The 23706-nt window shown below is 50.3% G+C and overlaps 3 protein-coding genes across 6 annotated transcripts; 1 reads left to right on the top strand and 2 right to left on the bottom strand.

Annotated features, from left to right (window-relative positions):
- Nucleotides 1–1016: 1016 nt before the first annotated feature.
- Nucleotides 1017–2843, bottom strand: PRRT1B (proline rich transmembrane protein 1B). The gene is given in 6 exon segments (XM_069031696.1): nucleotides 1017–1747; nucleotides 1835–1975; nucleotides 2155–2502; nucleotides 2504–2515; nucleotides 2696–2740; nucleotides 2742–2843. Coding segments are annotated over 6 exon segments (795 nt in total). The 3' UTR covers nucleotides 1017–1600.
- An 839-nt stretch (nucleotides 2844–3682) lies between these two features.
- On the top strand, nucleotides 3683–9139 carry UCK1 (uridine-cytidine kinase 1). The gene is made up of 7 exons (XM_069031491.1): nucleotides 3683–3793; nucleotides 4030–4189; nucleotides 4953–5049; nucleotides 5172–5314; nucleotides 5392–5486; nucleotides 6581–6629; nucleotides 7621–9139. The coding sequence occupies exons 1-7, from the start codon at nucleotides 3707–3709 to the stop codon at nucleotides 7806–7808; spliced, it is 819 nt and encodes a 272-aa protein (XP_068887592.1). The 5' UTR covers nucleotides 3683–3706; the 3' UTR covers nucleotides 7809–9139.
- A 1290-nt stretch (nucleotides 9140–10429) lies between these two features.
- POMT1 (protein O-mannosyltransferase 1) lies at nucleotides 10430–23418 on the bottom strand. Of its 4 annotated transcripts, none has more exons than XM_069031490.1 (21): nucleotides 23404–23418; nucleotides 22534–22657; nucleotides 21780–21923; nucleotides 21018–21124; nucleotides 20392–20442; nucleotides 19902–20048; nucleotides 18830–18941; nucleotides 18291–18356; nucleotides 18065–18158; nucleotides 17464–17619; nucleotides 16759–16889; nucleotides 16438–16533; nucleotides 15047–15139; nucleotides 13954–14050; nucleotides 13772–13864; nucleotides 13141–13261; nucleotides 12782–12879; nucleotides 12154–12267; nucleotides 11546–11672; nucleotides 11285–11462; nucleotides 10430–11057 (listed from the first exon to the last, which is right to left on the bottom strand). In XM_069031490.1, exons 3-21 carry the CDS (start codon nucleotides 21899–21901, stop codon nucleotides 10883–10885), a joined length of 2178 nt encoding a protein of 725 aa, XP_068887591.1. In that variant the 5' UTR covers nucleotides 21902–21923; nucleotides 22534–22657; nucleotides 23404–23418; the 3' UTR covers nucleotides 10430–10882. The 4 variants fall into 4 exon arrangements, with proteins under 4 accessions (XP_068887591.1, XP_068887588.1, XP_068887589.1 ...); XM_069031487.1 differs by lacking the exon at nucleotides 23404–23418 and adding an exon at nucleotides 23088–23356; XM_069031488.1 differs by lacking the exon at nucleotides 23404–23418 and adding an exon at nucleotides 23112–23356.
- Nucleotides 23419–23706: the final 288 nt, after the last annotated feature.

Below are 23706 nucleotides of genomic sequence, written 5' to 3'. Positions count from 1 at the left end.
ATAAATAACCCCTGCAGCGGCCGAGCTGCTCTGCGGTGCTATTTCAGTCCTGGACAGGGTTCAAAATTCCTTTGGAAATAATTGTCACGGGCCAGCTCAGGAGGAGAATGCCCAGACACTGACCGAGCACGTGCCCCCCGTGCCAGGGCTGGGCTGTGGGGCCGCATCCCACGGGAGCAGAACAGCGGGAGGGGTCTGTCCACAGCTCATTGTCCCCCCAGGCAGCTCGGCCAGTGGCACCCCTGGGCCCGGGGCCACGTGGAGACTCCCCCAGGGTCCTGCATGGGCTGGAACCCTGGCGCCCACCTGCTCTTGGGAAAACCCTGATTTCAGCTATTGCAGGAGACCTTACCTGTCCCAGTGGTTGAATCCACTGCAGGAATAACCAAGAAGCCACAGAGCCCCAAAACAGTGGAGGTCCGCTGGTGGGCAGGCTCAAAGACCACCCCCTTTTACCCTTTTTAAGTTCATGTTCTAGATAGTTCTCCTTTCCTTGATACCCCACTGGTTCCCGGGTCCTTTGTTCCACCCCTCGCCTTTCCCACTGGTCACTGTCTGTCACCCCACTCCCTCTCCACCCCCTGGCTCCCAAAGGATAGGCTCTGATGTTCTGCCCCTCCCTCGGTGTCGATCTGGATAAAAACCCCGGGCCGCTCAGTTGTGTGTTCTTTGTTCTGGGATCCCTTCGGGCGGGGATCTCAATAAACCCCTCGGAACTCCATACAAAGGACGCCTCCCGTCTCTTTATCCTCAGGCTCTGTGTGTGTGTGTGGCTGCGAGTATTCCACCTTCTACGGTGTGTCAGAGTGTGTCAGAGTGTGTCAGAGTGTGTCAGAGCGTGTCCGAGCACAGCAACCCCCGGAGCGGCTCCGGCGGGACGCGATCGGGATGGACGCGCCGCTCTTTCCACCCCCCTCACAGCCAGCGCATCACCTACCCTGAATTTTGTGGTGGACAAAGGTCATGGCACGGGGAGATGTAGGTCCTTAGTGTGCAGAGAAAACAGACGCTTTGGCTACGGCTGTACTTTATTTCAATCTGGAAGCAGCAAGAAGGTGGCAATGCAGTGTGTGTGTGTGTACTTGTGCGTGCAGAATTACTGCAGAACTACATACATGGGTTTGTATCTTCTCACATCGTTAATGACCAGTGAGGGCTTCCCACACACTTGTTACTTTTGCTCCATGTGCGAGTCCAATCCTACAAGATGCTCCCTCTGCACCAGAGTCCCATCTGGCAGCTCCAAGGGACAGCGCACAGCAATGGGATTCAGCATCCTGCAGCGAGCGGAGCGTGATCCCGCCCTTGGATCCGACACAGCTCCCTGTCCAGAGCTGGATCCAGCAGGACACGGCACCGGCATGTGGGCTGGGTTTCTCCTGCCCTCGCCGGGGCTCGCAGGGCTGAGCAGATGGCTGAAGGCTCCGGGCAGCTCCTCGGCCCGCCAGGAAGGACGGACGCTGCCCCGCAGTCCCAATAACACTTCGTTGTCACCCGTTTCCACACAAGGCTGCGGCAACTTCACGTGCCCGTGCCCCCCAGGCGGTGAGCCACAAGGAGTACTCGGCACACATCGTGTCCCTGGGGCTCAGGGTCCTTGTCACAGGTACAGGGACACCAGGACATAGATGATCCAGGTGATGGAGGCGAACAACCCGAAGAGGAGGCTGAAGAGGACCAGTGACTGCGCCTTTCTGGATGCCACGTACGCCTGGGCCACGTCCCCACGGGCGAGCGCAGCCCGGATCTGGCGCAGGGGCGAGAAGGGGAGGGGTTAGAAGAGACCCGCAGCACCAGGAGGGGCTTCGAGGCTGCCCGATGAGTCCTTCCTTACCTCATGGGAGTAGACGAGGGCCATGACCCCGGTCACCAGGCAGCAGAAGAGGGTCACCAGCACTGACTCCACCATGTAGTCCTTGGGCAACTGCTGCCCGCGGCCGGCGGGCAACGGCCCCGCGCCCGGCTGCGCGTTGTACTGCGGCACAGGGCGGGTGATCAGAGCTGCGAGCCCCCTGGGTGTGCTCCCCTCCCCGGCTCTGCTGCTCAAGCATCACTTGGGGGCACCGCAAGAACCCCACAAACCCGGGAGGGGAGATGAGGGGTGACCCCCGCTGCAGAGCGGGGCAGGAACGCATCGGGGTGGGGGATACGTACGGTGGTGTAGGGCAGGGGCCCGGCTGGGATGCCCGGGGCTGGGAAGGACCGCGGTCCGGGCCCCGGCTGGTAAAAGACGGGCGCTTGCTCGGAGAAGCCGGCTGGGAATGGCGGGTGGAGGTGGTGAAAGCTCTTCGGGTCCGGGGGCGAGTAGGGCGGCGGGGCCCCCTCGAAGGCTGAGTTGGTGACCACCGACACCACCACGGGCCTGTCCGCAGGGCCCGCGGGGGGCTCGCTGCGGGTGCCGGAGGCGGGCAGTGCCCCGGCTGCCCCGCTGCCATCCCCCTGCTCCGCTCCCCGGGCTGTGGGGCCGGGGCCCTGGGGCCCGGCTGGCGGGTCACCGTCCATCCCGCGGAGACGCCTGCGGGGACAGGGAGGTTCTGCTGGGACGGGACATTCCCGGCACACCCGCCCCAGGTCCGGGGCTGGGATCGGGCTGCCCGTGGGACCCCCTTGTGCCACCCCCGGGGCCGCGGCCGCCCCGAGCCCCCAGCGCCCGCTCCCCTGCCCGCCCCAGCGCCCCATTCCCGGCCCCACTCACGCCGGAGCCCGCGGGGTCCCAACTGCCGCCGGCCCCGGTGCGGCCCCGGTGCGGCCCCGGTGCGGCCCCGGTGCGGCCCCGGTGCGGCCCCCGAGCCCAGCGTGGCCCCGCGCGGGCGGCGGGAGCGCAGCCGGGGCTGGTTAATCATTGACCCGCTGTTTGCCCGGGGCCTGCGGGCGGGGCCGCCCCGGGCCGGCCACCTCGGCCCTCAGCGCCGGGGGGCTCCGGGACCCCGGGGAGGCAAAGGGGGGGTGTCTGCGCTGCCCCCGGCCAGAGGGTCCGAGGTCCATCGCGGCCGATGGAGCCGGGCCTGGGCTCAGGGCGGTCACGGAGCTTCACAGCGATTTGTTCACGTTTAAACGTAGTATTTGGTTTTGCTTTAGAATATTATATTTACATGTCGACTGTGGTGTGTGTTCTGGCTCTTATTTATACACAAAATGCATATAAAATTCTGTGTATATTAGCTATAGCTATTCATATTTAACACGTGTGTGTGTAGATATCTGTATCACACCCCACGCACAGGACGTGTGTGCGCACTCTGCGTGTCCGTGTCTTACCCATATGTGTATTTATGTGTCTCTCTGCTGTACCTTCAGGTGTTCCTTCACCGTTCCCGTGTACCGCGCTCTGCACACACCTGCGTGTGCCCCCCTGGCTACAGGTGTAAACACACCCGTGGGTGCAGCTGTGAAACACACGGGAGCAGGTGTCACACACACACCCGGGGGCAGGCGTGCACTCACACAAACGCTCACACAAGTGCCTGGGTAAGACAGCGTTGTCTGTAATAAGGCAGAGATGTCCGGCTGTCCATCTGCCCGTCCGTGTGCCCGTCCATCTGCCCGCCCACCCATCTGCCCACCCCTCCGCCCGTCCATCCATCTGTGCGTCCATCTGTCCGCGCCGACGCTGCGGCCTCGGGGCTGAGACCGGACGCGCTCAGCACACGCGGCCCCGCCCCTCCCGCGGCCCCGCCCCGGGCCCGCCCCCGCCGTTCATCCCGCCATGGCGTCCGCCGGCGGCCCGGACGCGGAGCGGCCTCACCCCAAGCCCTTCCTCATCGGCGTCAGCGGCGGCACCGCCAGCGGCAAGGTGAGACCGCCGAGCCGGGGGCCGTGCGGGCCGTGCTGGGGCTCACCCCTGCCCCGGCCGGTCCGCGTGGCGCGGGAGCTGCGCGGCTCCCGCCGGGACATCGCCGGTGCCGGCCCCGGGCTGGGCGAGCGCCGCTCGCTCCCCGCGTCCCGGCACCGGGGAGAGGTCGGGCCGGGGCACGGGCCGGGCTGGGCGCCGCGGGAAGGCTCGGGGTCCTGAGCCCCCGTGCCGCTCAGTCCACAGTGTGCGAGAAGATCATGGAGCTGCTGGGGCAGAACGAGGTGGAGCAGCGGCAGCGGAAGGTGCTGATCCTCAGCCAGGACAGCTTCTACAAGGTGCTGACGGCCGAGCAGCAGGCCAAGGCGCTGAAGGGACAGTACAACTTCGACCACCCGGGTGAGCCGCTCGCCATCCCGGCCCCAGCAGGGTTCAGTCGGTGCTTGGAGCGCAGCTGGGTCTTGCGGGAAATGCTTGTAGGAAGTGGGAGGTGTTGGGAGAACAGAAATGTGCTTTCCCCCACCAAAACATCCGTTTGTCCCTACCCTTGTGCCCGTTGTTACTGACGGCCCTTCTGGAGCCATGGAGAGGTGCAGAACATCCCAGCCCACTCCCTGCTCTTGAGAGGCTCTGTAATAAACCACATCGTTCCCCAAATCCTTTCCTGTTACTTCTTGTCCACACAAACAGCTGCTCCCCTCGCCCGGGGGAGTGCTGTGGATTGTAGGCGGGACAGGGAGCTGCCCTTGGCTGAAGTCTGGTGCCTGCTGGGTGGGTAATGGAAACCATGAAAGATGCCTGAGGTTTTCCAATTGGCTCTTGACTAACAGACAAACAAAGTTGCAGAAAATTACACAATTACTAAGTGGGTTGATAAAATTATAAAATGACCAGCTTCACCTTTGGGATCTTAATTTCATTGTGTTGTAGTTGCTTAGAAACAGCAAACTGTCTCTTCCTTATCTCTGAAACCAAGCACAGCCATTGTCACTTGGGCAGGTAGTGTTGTGTTGCTACTGGTAGGAAAGAATGAGCCACAAGTTCCTTTTTTCTTGGTGAAATACTGGGCAGAGGGTTTTTCCTTTGGGTCTGGAAAAATCCGAGCAGAACTCTTGATACAACAGCATCTGAAAGTCCTTCTTTTTAAACTTTCCTCTCACAGATGCCTTCGATAACGATTTGATGCATTCAACCCTGAAAAACATTGTTGAGGGCAAAACAGTTGATGTACCAACGTACGACTTCGTGACACATTCTAGGTAGGCTCTGGCTTTGCCTGAAGTCCTGGGCTGTGTGGGGGTGTCCCCAGCCCGGGGCCGGATCGCTTGGGGGTGGCACGAGGCCTGTTTAACAGTGTGCTCTGGGTGTTCTCTCCTGGCAGGCTGGCAGAGACAACGGTGGTCTATCCCGCTGACGTCGTCCTGTTTGAGGGGATCCTGGTTTTCTACAATCAAGACATTCGGGACATGTTCCACCTCCGTCTCTTTGTGGACACGGACTCTGACGTCCGGCTGTCCCGCAGAGGTAAGGCCCTGCCGTGCCCTGTTCCTTATCCACCCTCACCATGGGGCAACACTCAGTGCTTTTATCCCCCATCCCAGTTCTGCGAGATATGAAACGTGGGAGGGACCTGGAGCAGATCCTCACCCAGTACACCACGTTTGTCAAGCCTGCCTTTGAGGAGTTCTGCTTACCGGTATGGAGCCTTTAAGTAATTTAATTTGTGGGGTCTTTTTCTTTTTGGGAGGGGGTAGAGGAGCAGGGTTGCCTGGGAATTAGCTGCTGTAGGTGCAGCAATGGTGGCTTTTGGTATCTGTATTTCACAAATCCCACGCTTTCCCCCCTGCCTCATGTCTTCAACCATTTCGAGCTGGTTGTTAAGGAACTGAAATGGTCCCTTCTGCTGGCAAAGCACCGTGGAAATGCCTCGAGCACGTTTCCTCACTGCTGGCTGCTGGGGCTATTTTAGTATGGGTCTCTCTGAATGAAACACTCCCACTCTCAGTTTATTCTTAAGTCTTGTAGGAAGAAAGAAAAGCTTGGTTTCCAGCAGCCTTTCTCAAAGGGAACACTGGTGAAAACCTGGGGCAGACCATTCTAGCTCTGCTTACTATACCATGTAGTGTGGGGCCAATTTAGGTGCTCACATAATCAAATTAATTTGTAAAAAACCCTATGAGGACAAAATCCAGTATGTGGATTAAGTAAGTTGGAAAAGGCTAACTCAGGCACCTCTTGCTCTAGATCAAAGGAATTCTGGGATTTTTAAACTACTCCTTAGAAATGCTGAATTTGCCAGGTTTTTTCCAGCTGTGGGGGAAGAAAAAGCAGGAGTGCTATGGTAGAAAAGATCAACAAAACGTTATCAGAGGCAGGCAGGAATTTCACATGCACATTGGTTACCTTGGCTCTCAGCAGAGATTTAGCAAGGGCTTGCGAAATGCTGATTAAAACGAGCTCTTGGCAAACAGACCTTGCCTGAAATGGGCAATGTTTGAAGGCAGCTCAGAAGGGTAAAAGCAAGGACTCCACACCTGACCTGCTGCTTTTACCTGGTGACTCCCTGCAAAGGGACAGTAAGAACAATCTCTGGCCTTAAATCCAGTGCACATTTGCCAGTGTGATGTCTTAATTCATTTAGGTTGTTGCCGTGAGAGAGGGCCTTAACTTACAACCCTGGAGCACCGAGACCTTCTACCTTTGCCCATTTTTCTGGCCTTTGCTTGCTTCTTCCTGGAATGAAGCTGACTTTTCCCATTAACAGGCTCCACCGCTGTTTCTGTTTTGCAGACAAAGAAGTATGCGGATGTGATCATCCCCCGAGGAGTTGACAACATGGGTAAAAGGGAGTTGGGTTCCCTGATTTCCCTGGGGAGACACCTTTGGGGTTGGGAAGAGAATAGGAGGCATGCTGCTGCCTTGAGTGCCTGCTCCTGAGGAAGGGATTTTTGCTGGAGGGGAAGGAGCTGCTCAGCCTGATCAGGAGGACCAGCTGCTCAGCCTTTGGAAGCCTCTGGAAAAGTGACCTGTTGAGGTCTGACCTCACCTGCAGGCAGAATTTCATTTAAGGGCTTTGACACTTTTACCGTGCCATAAATCAAGTCTCTCCTCATGGGAGAGAATTTGCTGAAAGTCCTTGCAAGGAGTTTCAAAGATAAACAGAGACTTTTCTTTGATTTTCAGTGCTTCCAGATAGTTGTTTATTAAGTCTTATCAGAGGAACAGAGCCACTAGCGTGACCCAGGTACAGCATAGAAGGAGGAAAAGTAGGAGTGAGTCCAATAATCAAGATTTACAGAGCCTTTTAAAGATATTTTAACCAGTAGTTACTAAAAACGTACATTATTTTCACTTTCCTGCCAATTATTCAGTAACATGACTAGGAACTGCAGAATTTTCTATCCAGTCATTCCAAACCACTTTTACTGCAGAATATGGAGTAGTAGAAGAAGGAGAAGAAGGTTTAGAGAACAACAACAATCCTCCATTTCGATATTTTTTACTCTTATCTATTTACTACAAAGAGAAGCCTAAAACCTCTAAATTTTTCACCCTGTGACAATCTTACAGAGCAGTCTATCACCTAATTCACACCACTGTATTTTCTAGTTGTTGTCTGACTGTTGGTAATTTTTTCCAAGGTTTGAAGCTAAAACACTGGTGTTCAGGGGGGTAAGAACCCTTAAAAACAGGCAGAGAAATATTCTCGGCACGCTGGGTTCCTACAGGCTTGTTAAAACTTGGGTTGAGCAGGGCTGGATGCTCCACATTTTCTAGATAACTCAGCCAGGAAAGCCTTCATATCCTGTATTCCCTGTTCCTCTCTGCAGTTGCCATAAACCTCATCGTGCAGCACATTCAGGACATCCTGAACGGAGACATCTGCAAGTGGCAGCGGGGGGCACTGAACGGGCACGGCCGGACGTACAAGCGGCCGTTCCCGGAGCAGGCGGAGAGCGGCGGCGTCCTGGCGGCCGGGAAGCGCTCCCACCTGGAGTCCAGCAGCCGCCCGCACTAACCCGGCACGTCCCAAGGGTTTGCCTCTGGTCCACACCACCACTGGAGACAACTTTGGGAAAAGGACTTCCACGGAATGGTTGGTGAAGTGCCCTTTAAGTCGTCCTAGCAGCGGAGGGGATCCTGGTGGGAATCTTGTCTCAGAGGGGAGAGGAAGGGCTTGGCCATCCATCCCTCTTCCCTTCAAACTCCTCCCTATTCTCCCTGAGATATCGGGAGTTGTTACTCGATGAACTGGTTAAAGGCAGTGCTACTTGCCTTTTTTTAATTTTCAAAGTGAGATCTAATGCTGAGACTCCCCTGAAAATTAAGCACTACCAGGTGACTAGCAAAATACCCCATTCCCCTGACGACAGCCTTCTGTAGCAGGAAAATCATCTGCCTCTTGGGTGTTTTTCTCTATCCAAGACTAGCTCACATGCTGTTAATTTTAACAAGCAGGTACAGCTTTTACTCTTCTCGGCCTTGTTGGTATCTTGAGTTGTGGCCATGCTCTGCTGCTGGTCAGCCTCCTTCTAACCTGTGGGATCAGAGGGACTGACCTGTAGAGACACCTCTTCCTTGAGATAGGGGTGAGACAGAGGCTGTCTGGGACAAACGGGAACTTGCAGTTCACCACGGGACAGGCCCAAGAAGTTGAGTGGTTCTGATTCCTAATTTATTCCTAAGCTCCTGAATCTTGCTACACTGTATGATTATTTTTTGTACCCAGATAGTGTGCTGTACCACAGTTACTGAATGTGTGAGCTCCAACTGGATTGAGTTGCTCATGGAAACAGAAACCTGACCTTGTCAGTATTAGTGTGTTTTAGTGCATTTCTGTACTGCTGGTTGCAAATTCTGCTGGGCAGAATCCGTCCACTTCCAGAGATGGCTGGTGAGGTCAGCAAGGGGGGAAACTGGGACTTGCAGGATCCTCCTCCTGCTGGCACAAGCAGCTGCCTGGACATGTTCTACCCTCAGACAGGGTCAGAGCGCTTGCCTTGCACTCCAGCAGCTTCAACTCAAGAATGTCTGGGTTTCTAAAAACAGCAGACAAGAAGTACAAACAGTGACATCCCAGTTTCTGTAGTTTACCCCAGAGAAGTGATACTGCAGCAGCGTGAAGTGTCTGTCTGGAAAAAAACATCTGCAATGAAGTGCTGGTTGGACCTTTGAAAATGTCCTTGTTCTTGAGTCTGAACTTACAGTGTAATTTTAAGAATGAGGGTGGGAGGGAAATGTTATTAAGAGGAACTTTTTCATATTTACTAATTTTCTAAAAGCAGGGTTTGGCTGTGTTGGTTGTGGGTGTGTTACTTTGGCTAATAAATAAATGAACAGTGATCAGAAGTGACCATTTTTATAAAAGGTAATTCCGGTACTTGCACTATGCCAGCACAAAGGCACAGAAAGGGACACTGCTGGAGGGGCTCTTATACTCAACAGTTTTTTCTCCCCTTAACCCAGAATCATTACCTTTGGTTCTGCTGTGGCTGAAAATTTAGAGAAAAAACCCGAAACTTAAGAAATGCAGTCTGCACTTTCATCCCTATAGTCTTTTCAACACTGGCAAGGGGTGAAGGTTTGGTGTCTCAGTGATAGTTCAGTGGTACTTCTGCAGTGCCCAGGAGAAGGCAGATTATTTCCTGACTGCTGCTTGGGTGCTGTTTAGCTCAGGGGGACAGACTTGGAGTATGAGCTACTGCACTGAAGCATTAGCTCTCAGGGCTGATTACAGTAGGAGCAAAACAGTCACTAAAACCTACTTTGAATGACTGTGGTGTTGGATCATACCTTCCTCTGGGGGTGGGGGGGAGCCTTGAATAGAATTCGTTAGAGCAGTGAGGAACTGCACAGCCAAGAGCCCCTGGGGCATGGGAATGCTGCTCTGGCAGCTTTGTGCTGCCCTGCAGGACCTGCTGCTGCAGCCGTGTGGAGATACAGAAATGGAATGTGGCCCAGTACTACAGCCCTGCTTGGACACCTGCACAGGGACGTTAGAAATTCCCCACTGAGCAATCCCAGTCCTTCACCTCTGCCTTCTCCTTCCCTGTGAATTCTCTGCTGGTGCAGGCCAGGCCATGGGCTGGGTTTCAGTGTTTTTACCCTGAACCCACGTGCACAAGTTGGAGCAGGTTTCCCTGTCAGCAGGATCGGTCCTACCTTGCCCATATTCCCATGGGCTCTGAGGTGTAATGGCAATACTGCCACTGCTGGTAACAGGCCTCAGGCTTCAGATCAGTGCCACAAGGCCAGAAGATTCTTCTGGCTTTGGTTCAGTTCCTGGCTTGCCTGAAGCCTTGTTCAGCTGTAACAGCAATTTTTAATGTCTTTTTATTTTGCTTATCTTCTTAAAAGTGATGCTTATGTCAGATGATTATAAATAGATAATAGTAACAAGTCATTAGTCTATGCAGAATGAACTATTTATAAATGTAGCTTAATGCTGTATTTACATAAATAGAAGTGATAGCAGAGCACTGGAAGTTGGGGGCAAACAATGCATTGTTGAGGAATAGAGTCATGGAATGATGCTGTAAGGCTGCAGGGCCAGCTACTGATTGTTAAAGATAGGCAAGCTTTAGAGCTGGGAAAACCTGGGTTTCAGGCATAACAAAGAAAATGAACAAAAGTATCTGATGTGTTGGAAAGAGTCCATTTATAGTGACTTGTGTCATGGGATTGCAGACCACAGTGATAGGAAACACATGAAATAGCCCTAAGTGCAATGTAGTGCCAGAAGGAAGAAACCACCATCATACTCCAGGAAAGAGAAGAAATTGTTGCAGCTCTTCCCAGCAAAGGAGCTGGGATGCTATTGACTTGAAGTCAGCAACCTTCACACCCTGAGGGGCAGTGAAGGGTGCATGTAACAGGGGCAGAAACTGGGAACTGTGCTCATAAGAGCTGTATTACTGTTGAGACCTTTTCTGTAACAGTGTTCCTTTCTTTTCTTCTCCTGTAATCATTAGATCTGGACTACCACAAAATACCTGATGCGACTGTTAAGATTTCCATGATGTTAACAATAAATAATAAATTCTTGGCTTTGCACAAAAGGTGTTTCCTTTTGCTGTAACAAGGCTGGAGTGGTCACTGCTTTCGGATAAGGATGTTCCAGGTGTCCTTCCAGCGCAAGGCCTTGAGTTCCGCGAGGGCCAGCGCGGGCTGCCCGTAGGTCACGGGGCTGAAAGTGCAGTACACAAAGTACACCGAGGAGAACCAGGCTACAAGCAGTGCACTGAACATGCTCTTGAGCAGCACAGATCTGGGATGAGAGAGGGAAAGAGCACTCAAGTTACATCAAGGCTGGCCAAACACTTCATGCAAAAGACCTGTGCCTGGCCTGGCTTCCCTAAAGGCAAATGACAGAGTAGGGCCACTGCTAGAAAAAACCACTGCTTTCCCTGCAGCAGCTTGCCCAGGTGACAGCCCTGGAGAAAGAACTGTGCCAGTCCTCCTGTTCAAGAGAACTTTTCTGCTGAAGCTGAATACCTGCAGAGATGATCGCCAAGATGCTGCAGTACCACGGGAATGAGGAGAATCTGGAATGTGAGAGCAGGCAGGTAGTGGTACAGGAAAAGTGTTTTCTCCATCAGGAAGAAGGGCAGGTAATTCACAGCCCAGCCTCCACCACAGACGCCTCCCGCTGACACCCAGAGCTGCCAGGCATCTGCAGGAGACAGGAGATGGGCATCTCAGAGCAGAACAAGCCACAAGCCTCCACCTGGACACACACCCACAGTGCAATCAGACCTTCAGGGATGTCGTAAATCTTCCTCCTTCGCCGTAGCAAGTACCACAGGGACAGACACAGGTAGACCAGAGCAGCAGCATTACCTGAAGCCCAGGTGGCAACATTCCCAAGGAGGTGGATCTGGGCCTGCAGGATAGATGATGGTCTAAGCCAGAAGCAGGAACATGCTGTGGTTCTTTTAGGTAAGTTTAAATATTACCTACACAAACTTGCTAAATTAAGCTCTAGAATGTGCCTGCCTAGTAACCTGGAACAAAGCTGGTTGATAAACTTTGCTGCTTTAAGACTCATGTGCAATGGAAGGCATTTAAAAGATGCTATTGGAGATGCACTCATCTAAATGAAATCAAGAATGGAAACTATTAAACTGCAATTTACCTTAAAAAAAAAAAAAAGCACAAGCAGACATTTAATTAAAAGCAACTACTGTCAAAGCTGTATCTCATGCTAAAATAAATACCTCACCCCTCATGGAAAATGTATTAATACAGGAAGAGTCCCTTGGCTGGAAGCTGCAGCTCTGCTCTGACTCCCTCTCCTGGAGCTCACATCTGAGCTGTTCTGCTTTCTCAACAGCTTCACAGCTACTTCTACCTCTTGTACTTACCCCCGAGGTTGGGTGGAGCCAGTAGGCAATATTGGTGTCCATGGTGATCCAGTCCAGGGCAGAGGAGCTGTACTTATGTTCTGTGTCTTCATTTTTTAATGTGAGTATTTTCCACTAGAAAAAGAAAGGTGAACAGAAGGCTTTCAGAATTGGAACAACAGGTGGGATAGCAGGCATGGGTGAAGAGCTCCAGATGTAAGATGTTAAGTTCCTAACCTGGGAGTGGAGAAACATTTTGCATATCTCATATGGATACTGACCAATAGAACAGTTTTATTTTGCTATTAAATAATGCACTTTCCTTAGTGAATTTCTACAAAGATAGTAAGGGGCACCAACACTACTCACTGCATTTACCATACGTGACAGCTCAGTTTCAGGCAGCCTCTGGGTGCCCAACCAATTTTCCTCCCCCTTTTTTGTTACACAATCACTCGGGTATTCATTACTGGACAGCTCAGGTCTTTAATGCCCTTATAAGTGCATTCAGACATATTTTTTTTTCAGTGAGGAAGCCAAACTATCAGCAAGGATTAAACAATGAATCCTCAGACCCAGAGTCTGCAGAAATGCTCAGGTTCCTGCTCTGCAGCAGAAGGAAAAATGAAGGGAATAACAAGACACTCACTTGCAATTCTGTGAACTTTGCCATGAAGCTGAGGTTTTTACTGATGTCCATCTGTGTGGGAGAGTGGAGTTCCACTTCCCTCTCTTTTTGCTCTTGGCCTGGAAGAAAACAGCATAGCTCAGAAATAACCACACAACAGGCAGAAAGCTAGAAAGGGAGAGAGCACATAGGCTCCTCACTCTCCCAGGAGCCCTTCTCCAATACATCATCCAACTGCAACAGCACTTGGAGGGACTTTGTAATGATTCTGACATCATGATAGAGCCATCTGAACACACATACACACAGAGCCACCTTCACATTACCATGATGTGCCCCCAGTCACAGAAACCTGCCTCAAGAACATGGCTGAGACATACTTTTCCCATATCTGTGCTCTTCCACATTCCACACCATGCTCTGGTGGTAGCCTTTGGACAGCTTCTCTCCAACCACCTCCAGCTGCCGGTATCCCCACTCAGGTAGAGATGCTCCACTGAGCTACAAGAGAAAGATAACTTTTAAACTAAAAATTCTGCCAATCTGAACTTCAGGATGGAAGAAGTTCCCAGGCTCTGCCTGAGCACTGCATGACAGCAAGGGACTGCCAGAAAATATGTGAAGAGTCACCATGCAAAACTGTCTCAACAAATGCTACAGCCATAAAATCAGTGATTCTGGTAAACTTTGTAAAGAAAAAGATCTTTAATTATTCCAGCTGGTCTCACAGACACAAAGACTCAGCATCAGTTTGTAAGCCCCAGTTGTGTACAATGGTCACAACCTCTTGAGAAGCAGCACAGCTTTGATGCTGAAAGGGATGAAGTACCAGTGTGACTACCTTAAAACACACGCTGCTCTTTTGTCACAGTGAGCAAGTTTATTGTTTCCTTTAATTTACTTATTGGGGTTACTTGTTATAGTGGTTTAGCTATTTTGGAGCAGAGTTTTTGAGATTACAAGAACTGCATGAAGCAAAAGCTACAGGCAAATAAACATAACCCCACTTGCCTTTAGCACTGCAGAGGTGTTCACGTGAACAAACCTCACTTCTGACAGAATTGTCTTCCACACATCCGTGTCAGACTCACGATTTACAATTTCCTACAACAGAAAGATGGCTTTTGATCCATGTTGTCTCAGCTGTTTCTGCTGGAGCATGATCAGCTCCTCCCCTCCCTTTGACCACTCACAACTCTCCAGAGGTTCTGTGCTGGCATGGAGATGTTATAATCAATATAGCAGGAAACTTCTTGGGCGTGGGGGCTAAGAGGGGCAGCAACATCATGCCTAGAAAACAAATAAAGGAAGATCCTCCACCACCATTTCCCAAATACATATAAAAAGCAAACCCATATGGAATTGGTTTAGACTGGATTCAGTAATAAAGCGAAAAGTAACTCACTTATAGAGATTGCACTGTTTACTCTGAGAGAGAGCATTCCCCACAACCAAGAGCTGCCAGGAACAGGCTCAGAGGAAGCCAATGCAGATGCCTGCGATGCCAGGCTGAAGAACAAGCACTGATTGTGACAAACAGAGACGCTGTTCACTGGGGTTTCCAATAATGAACAAATTAGATTTGGAAGGGACATAGCAAAAACCCAAGCTCAGAACAACCCCCTTCCTAATCTGAGTGATATTCAAGTACACACAGATGCCCTTTGGGAGGCAGTCAGGAGGCAACTTCATACTGCAGGCTTTCAAAGCAGGCAAGAATCTCTGGCAATCAGCCACAGCACAGCGGATTCTCCAGCACATCTTCCTCACTTCCGGAGCACATCCTTCAGGTAGCAGCATGCCATCAGTCAGTGGAGTTGGCTTTGGGTTAAAAGTCACACAAAATACTGAATACCTGCACCTGTCTGGAGTGGGGGCAGTGAAGAGGTGAGGATGAAGATGCACAGAGGGGATTCTGTATTTAGGAATCTGCAGAACTACCGTGAAATGTGAACAACTGTGAAATCCTCCAAAAGCCACGAGTAGGGAAGAACAGAAGCAGTAAGCAACCATTAAGAAGTTTGTGATTAGGATCAAATTCCACTGCTGAGTCAACCAGAAAAAATAAATAAGCATACAGCACCCTTCCTCTGGGCCACAAGGATGCTTTATGGAACTAACCACATGAGGCCCCTCCTGGTGTAAAAATCCACAAATAACAGGCAGTTTACAGCATATCTGAACGCAAGGTCACTGTGCTTCAACCCCTGAGTGGTTATTCTGAGAGCCAACCCAGCAGAATGAGCCAGCAGGCTTGGCACAGCAGAGCACGAGGAAAGGACTTACGTGTTGAGGTAGCGAGTTGTGATGCCATGGACCAGCTGCACGATGTGCCCGTGCCTGACGGGCCGCGGTGGGTTGCTCACCACCAGCTGCTGCCTGGCGAAGGGACACCCAAGAGAAAATGGTTCAATTATATGTATCGTTATGTAGAACACAACCTTGTCACAACCAAGTTGTTAGGTCATGAAGCTGCAGGCAGGGACAGACATTTAGGCAAGAAAAGGAGAAATTAAAGCAGTATCTAGGTTGTACCAGAATGGAAACAAAGCTCATCAAGGCAAAGGTGAGTTAAGGGCAGAATGAGTCAGAGGATCAGTAATGGGATACTGACACTCCAGGCATTAGGTCAGTGGTCTGAATCCAGGTCAGTCAGGAGTGAATTAAGGTTATTCCCGTCACACAGCTGTTTGGTGGCTTGTGTGAAACACTAAGTGCTTCACTGGGTCTGACGGGTACTGTATTACAGCTGATGTCACTTTGGCACAATTATAGGAGAATTAATGGCTTTCTCCACCATACAGAGTAAACTCTCACCTTGCTTCTGGGCAGGGCCATGGCAAGGGGGAACACTGCAGTTCACTGAACTGCTGCCTGTATTTTACTGAAGGACTTCACATCCTCCAGTGCTCATAGGAGTGTTTTGAGTTTGAAGAATTGTAAGAATATATCTGGGGTCTGTGGTTCTGGTAAAGCCCCTATTTGAAAGGTCTGCACCATGGACAAACTTTCCCAATGAGGACATGACTTGTAATGGCACACAGTCCTTCTGGTAGGACTCCTTATAAAGTTCCCAGAACAATGTAAGAAACCTACAGAAGCAACTTTTTGATCAGTATGGAATTGTATCACTCAAGGGCTTTTACTGGCTAAACAAGAGCAGAGAGTCCTGCTCTGCACTGACAGTGACAATGGCAAAACACTTCAGCACAAACTTGGAATCCTTCCCTAATGTGGCAGATCTTACAGCTCGCTCCATGTTTCTAATACAAAGAACTACTCATTTTTCAAAAGTGTTTTCTATTCTTTTCTGAGACTCATTCAAGTTTGATGAAACTCATCAAGACACTCACACCACGGCTCACACACTTCAAAAAGCAGAGCTTCCCTTTCATGCAAAACACCTGAAGAATCTCCACTGGTCCTGTGAGTCTTTCAAGTTCCCCTTGTGCACAGCACAGCCCACGTTCCGACAGGAGCAGTTCAGACAGGATTTGAGAGTTCTCAATAATGCTTTTACCACACTGAGGAGGATTGTGCAAAGAGCTGCAATCACTTGCTCAGATGACACAAGGCTTCTGCACCCATAAGCAGCGAAGAGTTATGTCCAATCCAATCCAAGCCCTGGCTGGGTTTTGGAAGCATACAGATTGAATTTAAGTTTCCTGCATACTCACATTCCAGGATCTTTGACAATCCACCAGTTGTTCACATCCTTGAAGGGATAGCAGGTCACCTGCTGTTGATGGGAACTCCCTCGGCCATTCTCATACCTGCACAGGAAGTTACAAAACCCCACAGAAGTGTAAAGGGACATTGCTGCACTCACCAGTGCCAGCAATACAAACCAGCACCACATCATTGATCACTCCTACAGAGCACAGGGAATCTGAAGGATTAATGACGACATTGCCAGGACCTAAACTGCTACACTTGGACTGGCAGGTGAAGAAGCAGAGCCTGCTTCCACCCTCCCCATACAGACCCTGATTGCTCACCTGATGGGGTAAGTGTTGGTGTGAGAATGGAGCCAGCACTGCATGGGCTTGCCCAGCACGTTCCGCAGGGTGATCTGAGAGCCGTAGGCCACCTCTAAAGGCTGACCCTGAGTGATTCGAGCCAGCCCACCCTGAGAAGGGTAAGGACAGGATAAATATGAAGAAGAAACAACCCAGAGGCTGTTTAAATTCTATTGAGTCACATGCCACTTCAACACAGCAGTATCTTCCCACAGTGCCTTCTCATTTGGTTTTATCTACCAAAATCAAGTCTTGCAGCACCATACTCAATAGATAGTAAATAGACACCTAAACACCTAAAAAACTAAAAGACTACAGGGTCTCAGGAAATCCCCAAAGCCATGTTCTAAAAGACAGGCTAAGAACTCCTATCGTATACCACGTCACCACATGAGAGTTCAGTACTGTATCTACTTCTGTGGAGTTTCCTGTAGGGAGGGACAAACCTTCAGCAGAAGAGTGAATACATTGCTCTTGGTTCACTGGGAAAAGCTTTTCATCTGTTATTAGGATTTCAGTCATTATTGCTTCACCTTAAAGCAGTACTACAGCAGCAAAATAGTTAAATGACATAAAAGGGAAAAAATATACAGGATCAGAGGAACAGGACTGAACACCACCTAATAGTGAACATTTCCCCCTCTTCTCTCTAATAAATCAGTTCCAAGACCACATTTCCTTTACCTCTAAGCTGGCTTGGAAAGCACTTGTCATGATCTGGTCATGAGGCCCAGAGCGATACAGCAAAGCCAAGTGAACATAGAAGAAGGAGAGGTACAACCCCATGGGGATGATGATGAGGGCCAGACCCCGGGCTAGAAAATGGCACAGCAAGGAAACCTTGAGAAGAAGAACAGAGAAAAAAAAAAAACCTCACTGGTTCATGCTCTAGATATTAAAAATTCCAGAGCACTTAGCTTATTTTGTTTTTTCTAAGTTTTCCCCACCACTTTCATTCAGCTGTAACTTTGTGGACCACTGGATAACTTCCAGCAAGGATTCGAAGTGGAGCTGGCAGGAGTGTGTGAGACAAGTGCATGTTCTGAGTCACACATTACCAAGACATGGATAACAGCAGAAAAGACAATCACACACACATATTGTTCTTAAACTTAATTCCATCTTCCCCAGCAACTGAGCTGAGAACTGTGCTAAGACAGGAGGGTTTCCAGACAAGGAATTTTAGTACAAAATCCAGCTACAGACAGCAGTGTTATCTGTGGGCTTGAAAGGCTCCTGCACTGAAAAGTTACAAATAATAAATTTTGCATGCTGTGCTACCTACATTTGACAAGTCCTGGTCTCCCATCATGTGCCAGAAGTGGAGTCCTGCAATGGCCAAGAGCAGCATATAGGTAAACAGGCCCATATATTTCACTCTGAAAAGAAAGTGCATAAAAAATGAACATGGTTAAAAACTACACAATTACCTAACACAAGATATAAATATGCAAACATTCTCTTGAACATTAAAGGAGGCATTAAAGTCCAGGTAAGACATCATCACTTACCCAACTGCACAAGAACAGGCTACTCCAGTCAGCAGGAGCCAAAACCACCAGCTTCCAGAGAAGGCACTTAAAGATAAATGTATTAAATCACTTGCTAGGCTCAGTTTAAAGATAACTTTACTGTACTAAGGATTACTTCATCCTCTGCAAGGATCAGAGAACAAAAGAGACAAATATCTCTAAATTGAATGCCTGTAAACAGTTATAAAGGAGCATTAAGTGACCTGATATCATCAGTGTTTCTGTGCACAGGAGGAAACCTTCCAGTAAAAAATCTGCGTGGGCAAAGAAGTGCTCCCAAGGGATTTTATTTCTATTTTAACATTAAAAAAAGACAACCCTGCTAACAGTAAAATCAGTCTTTAACACTGCTCAGGAGAAAACATCTGGGGCAGCCATATGAGAGGTCAAAGCATTGGATTTTACAGACAGATGAAGTGAGTTGCAGAATGGTTAAGAGGCATAGAAAAACACAGTCTGTGACAAAAAAAATGTCACCATGAGAATATCCAAAAAAGTGGGAGACAATTCAGCTTTACCTGTGCTTTTTCAAATTGTAGAACTTCAGGTAGGACAAAACTGCAAGCAGGATAAAAAAAATCAGTATTGATTCCAGAAGCATGAACCTTGATTGAGTGATCAGAGAGTTCTCTGTTGGAAAAGAGAGACAGAGACAAAATTAGAGAAACTTCTCTACAGGCAAGTGCTACCTCAGACTTTTAAATCGTTATCTAACAGAAGGACCTGCCCTTTTAGGGACAGCCCATTCCTACTGGCTGTAATGGGCAAGTGCTGGGTTTAGAGGGACAAAAACCTTCCAGCAGGAGCAAATTACATGGCCATAACTGTTTCCAAGACAAAGAGCTGGGTGAGCAGTAAAGTCTGTTGGGAGGCAGATAAAGCTGCTGTACTTCCTACAAAGGCAAAGAAAATCAGTACTGGGAAATCCAGAGAGGTGCTTCTCAAGGCAGAGTCCAGGCAGTGAGCTCAGCAAGCAATGAGCACTGCAACAGAACTGCGGGAAAGGGAGCTGCAATGAGCCAGAATCAGAGCAGCTGGTAGCTAGGAGAGGTGTCTCTTATCAGGCTGCTAAAAGGCTGCTGAGAGGCTCTTTTCCTCTCAGGCAGCTGCCAGCAGCCCCTCAGAGAAACAGAACTAGCTGAGTTGTACACACCAGAACAGTGTCAAATCACTGCTAAGGACATAGGCTGGTTTGCTGCAGTTTGGACATGAAGAAATTTGATGAGCTCTGACTGCAAGTAGGGTCGTCCTGCTGTGAAAAACCAGTATGTTGTAACTCATCCTGCAAGCCTCTGAGGAAGGGAGTACAGGCCTCCTTGGATACAAGAAATGTGGCTTCTTGTGAGGCTTTTAAGGCTGCCTACTTTGTTTAATATTGAAATGGACTTGTGTAATGCCTAGAAGGGCAGCCTGCTGCAGAGCAGAGACGATGGAGGAGACCAGGGAGGCTCAGCACAGACTGACAAAGGCCAGGGCTGACATGTTGTCAGTGTTTTCTGGGGAGATGCTACTCTGCCCTAAACATTCCTAAGGGGAAAAGGGACTCTTTTCCCCATGTATGAAGAATGGGGCTCAGTGGAACAACCTTACCTAAGAGAATAAGAAGAGCAGCTCCAAGTGCAGCACAGTGGGAGAAGTGCAGTTCAACCAAAATCTGGTAGGCTAAAGGCACACAGAGAGCACCAGCCAGAGCTGGCAGGAGTCGCAGGGACCACACAGGAACATTCATGCTGTATTCTGAAACAGAAAACAGGAAACAGTGATCCACCAGTTTGGAAACTTAACTGCAGAGAGGACAGACCAAGACAGAATTTCTTAGCTGTCAGATGAATCTAACTCCTACTTGTACTAATTTGTCCATCTTGTACTGCTTAAACTGTTTAGCTGATTTAGAAAGCTTGTGCTGTGAATTCATAGTGCTTTTAACTTGTGCTAGAGACCTGCAGAAGACTTATTTAAAAAGAGAAGTGAAGGTGTTGGATAAAGTGTTACTTCCACTAGACAGGCAAAAGGAATCTGTCAGTTGCTGAAATTTTGCTTATTTTATCTAAAGAATGAGAGAGTTGAAAACAGATCTTACCAGCTCCAATCCTGTTCCATAGGAAGTTTCCATCAAATCCTCCTAAGTAACCTACAAATGAACAAGAGAATTTCCAGTCTCAAAACATGTATAAAACCTGGTGCTAAATTGGGAACCATTTCCCAAACACACAGCTTTTCCTTGCATGAAGGCCTTCTTTCCCAAAAGGGTCCTCTTTGATACTGTTCTGTCTGCAGCAATGCTTGAGAATGTGCAGAGGCACAAAGAATATAAATTGGGAACAAGGGATTCTCAGTGACAAAGTCAGATGTATATTTAATCCCTCCCTCCCATACAGACACTTTCATGTTGTGATAGCTACAGAAAGGAACTGAGGCTTGTTGCCTATTTCTTGTCACTAGCAGTTCTCATCTTACCTTTCTCTTTATCCAAAAGACTAGACAGCAGTGAGGTGATGGATACATGGCTTCATCATCCCCCCTCTACTCATGCAACAGCCCCCTAACAATCCTAAATAAAGGAAAACTCAATTCTGTCAACATCAGAGTCTCTCATTTGCCTTGTGCCTTCCCCCCATAACTGGATCTGATGATTCATTTCTAACCAGCACCTCTCTCTTCCACAGCAACACACAACAGGCACTTCCCAGTTCCAGGAGACCTTACCTCCCAAGGCCAGCAGCATGTGGCCAAAAGGTGGGCCACTGTCATCCACAAAGAAGATCCTCTTCATGTAGAGTGAAACAAATTGGCCATAATAAACTTCATCAAACCTGAGACACCAGAGGAAGAAATATGTCCAATCTAACTGGAATTATCCTGCAGGGATACTTGGAAAGCAAACACTGACTTGTTGGCAGAAAGCTAAGAATGCAACGAAGCACTGAGGCTTTGCCCCTCCTCCTCAGGGGGTTTTATTAGGGAAAGACTATCACAGTATTGGGATTGTTCAGCCTGGAAAAGAAGGCCCACAGGGGTGACTTAGTTGTGGCCTCCTGGTACCTGAAGGGAGCCTACAGGAAAGATGTGAAGAGAATAGAAGAGCCTGGAGTGGCAGAACAATGGGGAATGGCTTGACACTGACAGACAGTGGGTTGAGATTAATTTTTAGGAAAGAATTCTTCCCTGTGAGGGTGGTGAGGCACAGGTTGCCCAGAGAAGCTGTGGCTGCCCTGTGGAAGTGTCCAAGGCCAGGTTGGACAGGGCTTGGAGCAACCTGGGATAGTGGAAGGTGTCCCTGCTCATGGCAGGGGGTGGAATGGGATGAGCTTTAAGGTCCCTTCCAACCCAAACCAGTCTGGGATTTTGTGACTCTATGATTTACAGAGGCTGACATCAGCCAAGCTGTGCTCTTCTGCTCCTGCATTCTTACTCACATATACTTGAAAAACAAGTTTGTCATTCAGGTAGAAAAGAAACTTTACTCACACCACAGCCCGTGGATAGCAAAACCCCCAAAGACGACTTATTAATCCCATCACAGTCAGTGCCACGAGGTTCACATTGATCTTTGCAGTGACCACAATTGGCTCCTTCAGAAACCCCAACATCCTGTCAAAGGTTTGTCTGAACCTTCAAGAGCAGAAGAGAACAGCAGTCACCCTTTGGCACGCAGAGCTGAACACTTCACAGAAAGCATCAGGCCTAATTTCTGCTACAAGCAGCTCATGGTAATTCGTTTCCCAAAATCCTCTTGCTCTTCATGTATCTGTGTTTCAATTCTATGTACAGGACTAACTGTAAAAATAAAGTTACTAAACTGACACACTTTTCATCTGCCCTGCTTCTGCCTGCAGTAGTAAGCTAGAAATCCTGTTTATTCTTACACTGGTTCTCCAGAAACACAGCAGCTTAATTCTCCAGCCTATATTCTGCTTCCTGCAAGCAAACCTCACAGCCCAAATTCTGATGCTACAGATGGACAACCCATGTGCTCAGGCATCAGATTACCTCACTAACTGAGCTATTTAGAGCTCAGGTAGCTTTACAAAACTCCTCAAACAAGTTACTTCCTTGCCAACTCAGGTATTTGTTTGGGGGTGGGGAAGGGAGAGGCAGACCCCTCCAAATCCCCTCTGCCTTAGAAAGCTGATTACTGGAGCACATGTATAGGTGCTGTTTAAACAGAAGTGCTAAAAGCTAGGTCAGAAAATAACAGAGAATCAGCGCTGTGTCTCCTCACCTCAACGCAACGGAAAGTTACCAGAACAAATCCATCTGCGCGGCTTTGATCAGGAGAGAACAAAGCGGGATGCGAGCACATCACCACCATCCAGAGCGGTGCCGCTGGCCTGGTTTCTCTCTGCCTACAAAACACAAGCGCTGCGTGGAACAGAGGTTCTCAGGAGGCCCTGGCAGAGCTGTGCTCCGCCCTGGGCTCTGTCAGCCCCTCGCAGGCGCTGGGACCCCGGGAGCAGCTGACGGAGGCCCCGCTGGTCCCCGCAGTGCAGCTGGGCTCGGAGCGGGTGTGCAGCACCACCTCGGGCTCCTCCTCAGGGCACCCTCAAACCCCTGCCAGGCTCTGCACCCCTCATCAGGGGGCAGCAAGACCACCGCCCCCCACCCCGCCTTGTTCCCTTTTCGAGCTCTCGGGGGACAGCAGGACCCGCCAGGTCCTAGGACCCACCGCGCACCCTGGATCCAGCCTTGTATCCTCCCTTGAGTGTTTTTGGGGGGGCAAAGGAACACCGACCCGAATTCCCCCCACCCTCCGGAGACATCAGCCCCCCCCCAGACCTCGCCCACCCCCCTCAGCTGTACGGAGGTGATGGGGGCGAGTGACCGGCGGCACCGCGGAGCCGGGACCGGGGCCAGCATCGGGACCGGGACCACGACCGGGACCAGCACTAGGATCGGAATTAGGATCGGGATGGCGAGCGGGACCGGGGCCACGACCAGGACTAGGACTTGGGATCGAGACCAAGACGGGGAGCGTGAGCAGTATCAGCACTAAAACCGGGATCAGGACCGGGCCCCCCCTGCCCCTCACGGGCCCCGCGCGCCGGGGCGGAGGCGTGGCCCTTCCGCGTGCCGCGCTCCACCCGCCCCCTACCTGGCGACGCCGGATGTGACGTCAGGCGCACGCCGCGACGCGGGGCGGAACCAGGGGAACCCGGATGTGTTGCCATGGCGACGCCCGCGTGTAGAGAGCGGGCCCGGCCCCCCCGCAATGGCGGCGCTGAGGGCGCACGGTCATAACCGCGGCCGAGACTGCCACAGCACCCCAAACACTGCGTCCGTCCCCCTCCCCACTCTGGGGCATCAGTGGTGTGCCACCACCATTCACACAAACTTAATAGAAAAAAGAAAAACGCCCAGGTTTCTAACTAAAATAACCAGACAAGGCACTGGGGAA

The sequence above is a fragment of the Aphelocoma coerulescens genome, chromosome 17 (genome assembly GCF_041296385.1).
Source record: "Aphelocoma coerulescens isolate FSJ_1873_10779 chromosome 17, UR_Acoe_1.0, whole genome shotgun sequence".
In the NCBI taxonomy this organism is placed as follows: domain Eukaryota; kingdom Metazoa; phylum Chordata; class Aves; order Passeriformes; family Corvidae; genus Aphelocoma; species Aphelocoma coerulescens.
This window is presented reverse-complemented; position numbering and strand designations above follow the sequence as displayed.

What these genes read in the sequence shown, in the direction of transcription:
- UCK1 (XM_069031491.1), top strand. Translation starts at nt 3,707, where the DNA reads ATGGCGTCCGCCGGCGGCCCGGACGCGGAGCGGCCTCACCCCAAGCCC. An exon ending in GCGGCACCGCCAGCGGCAAG is followed by an intron (nt 3,794 to 4,029) that starts GTGAGACCGCCG and finishes CGTGCCGCTCAG; the next exon opens with TCCACAGTGTGCGAGAAGAT. An exon ending in TTGAGGAGTTCTGCTTACCG is followed by an intron (nt 5,487 to 6,580) that starts GTATGGAGCCTT and finishes TCTGTTTTGCAG; the next exon opens with ACAAAGAAGTATGCGGATGT.
- POMT1 (XM_069031490.1), bottom strand. Translation starts at nt 21,901, where the DNA reads ATGTTGGGGTTTCTGAAGGAGCCAATTGTGGTCACTGCAAAGATCAAT. An exon ending in TGCTCTTCTTATTCTCTTAG is followed by an intron (nt 18,942 to 19,901) that starts GTAAGGTTGTTC and finishes CTTTTCCAACAG; the next exon opens with AGAACTCTCTGATCACTCAA. An exon ending in TACAATTTGAAAAAGCACAG is followed by an intron (nt 18,357 to 18,829) that starts GTAAAGCTGAAT and finishes TTTATCTTTAAG; the next exon opens with TGCCTTCTCTGGAAGCTGGT.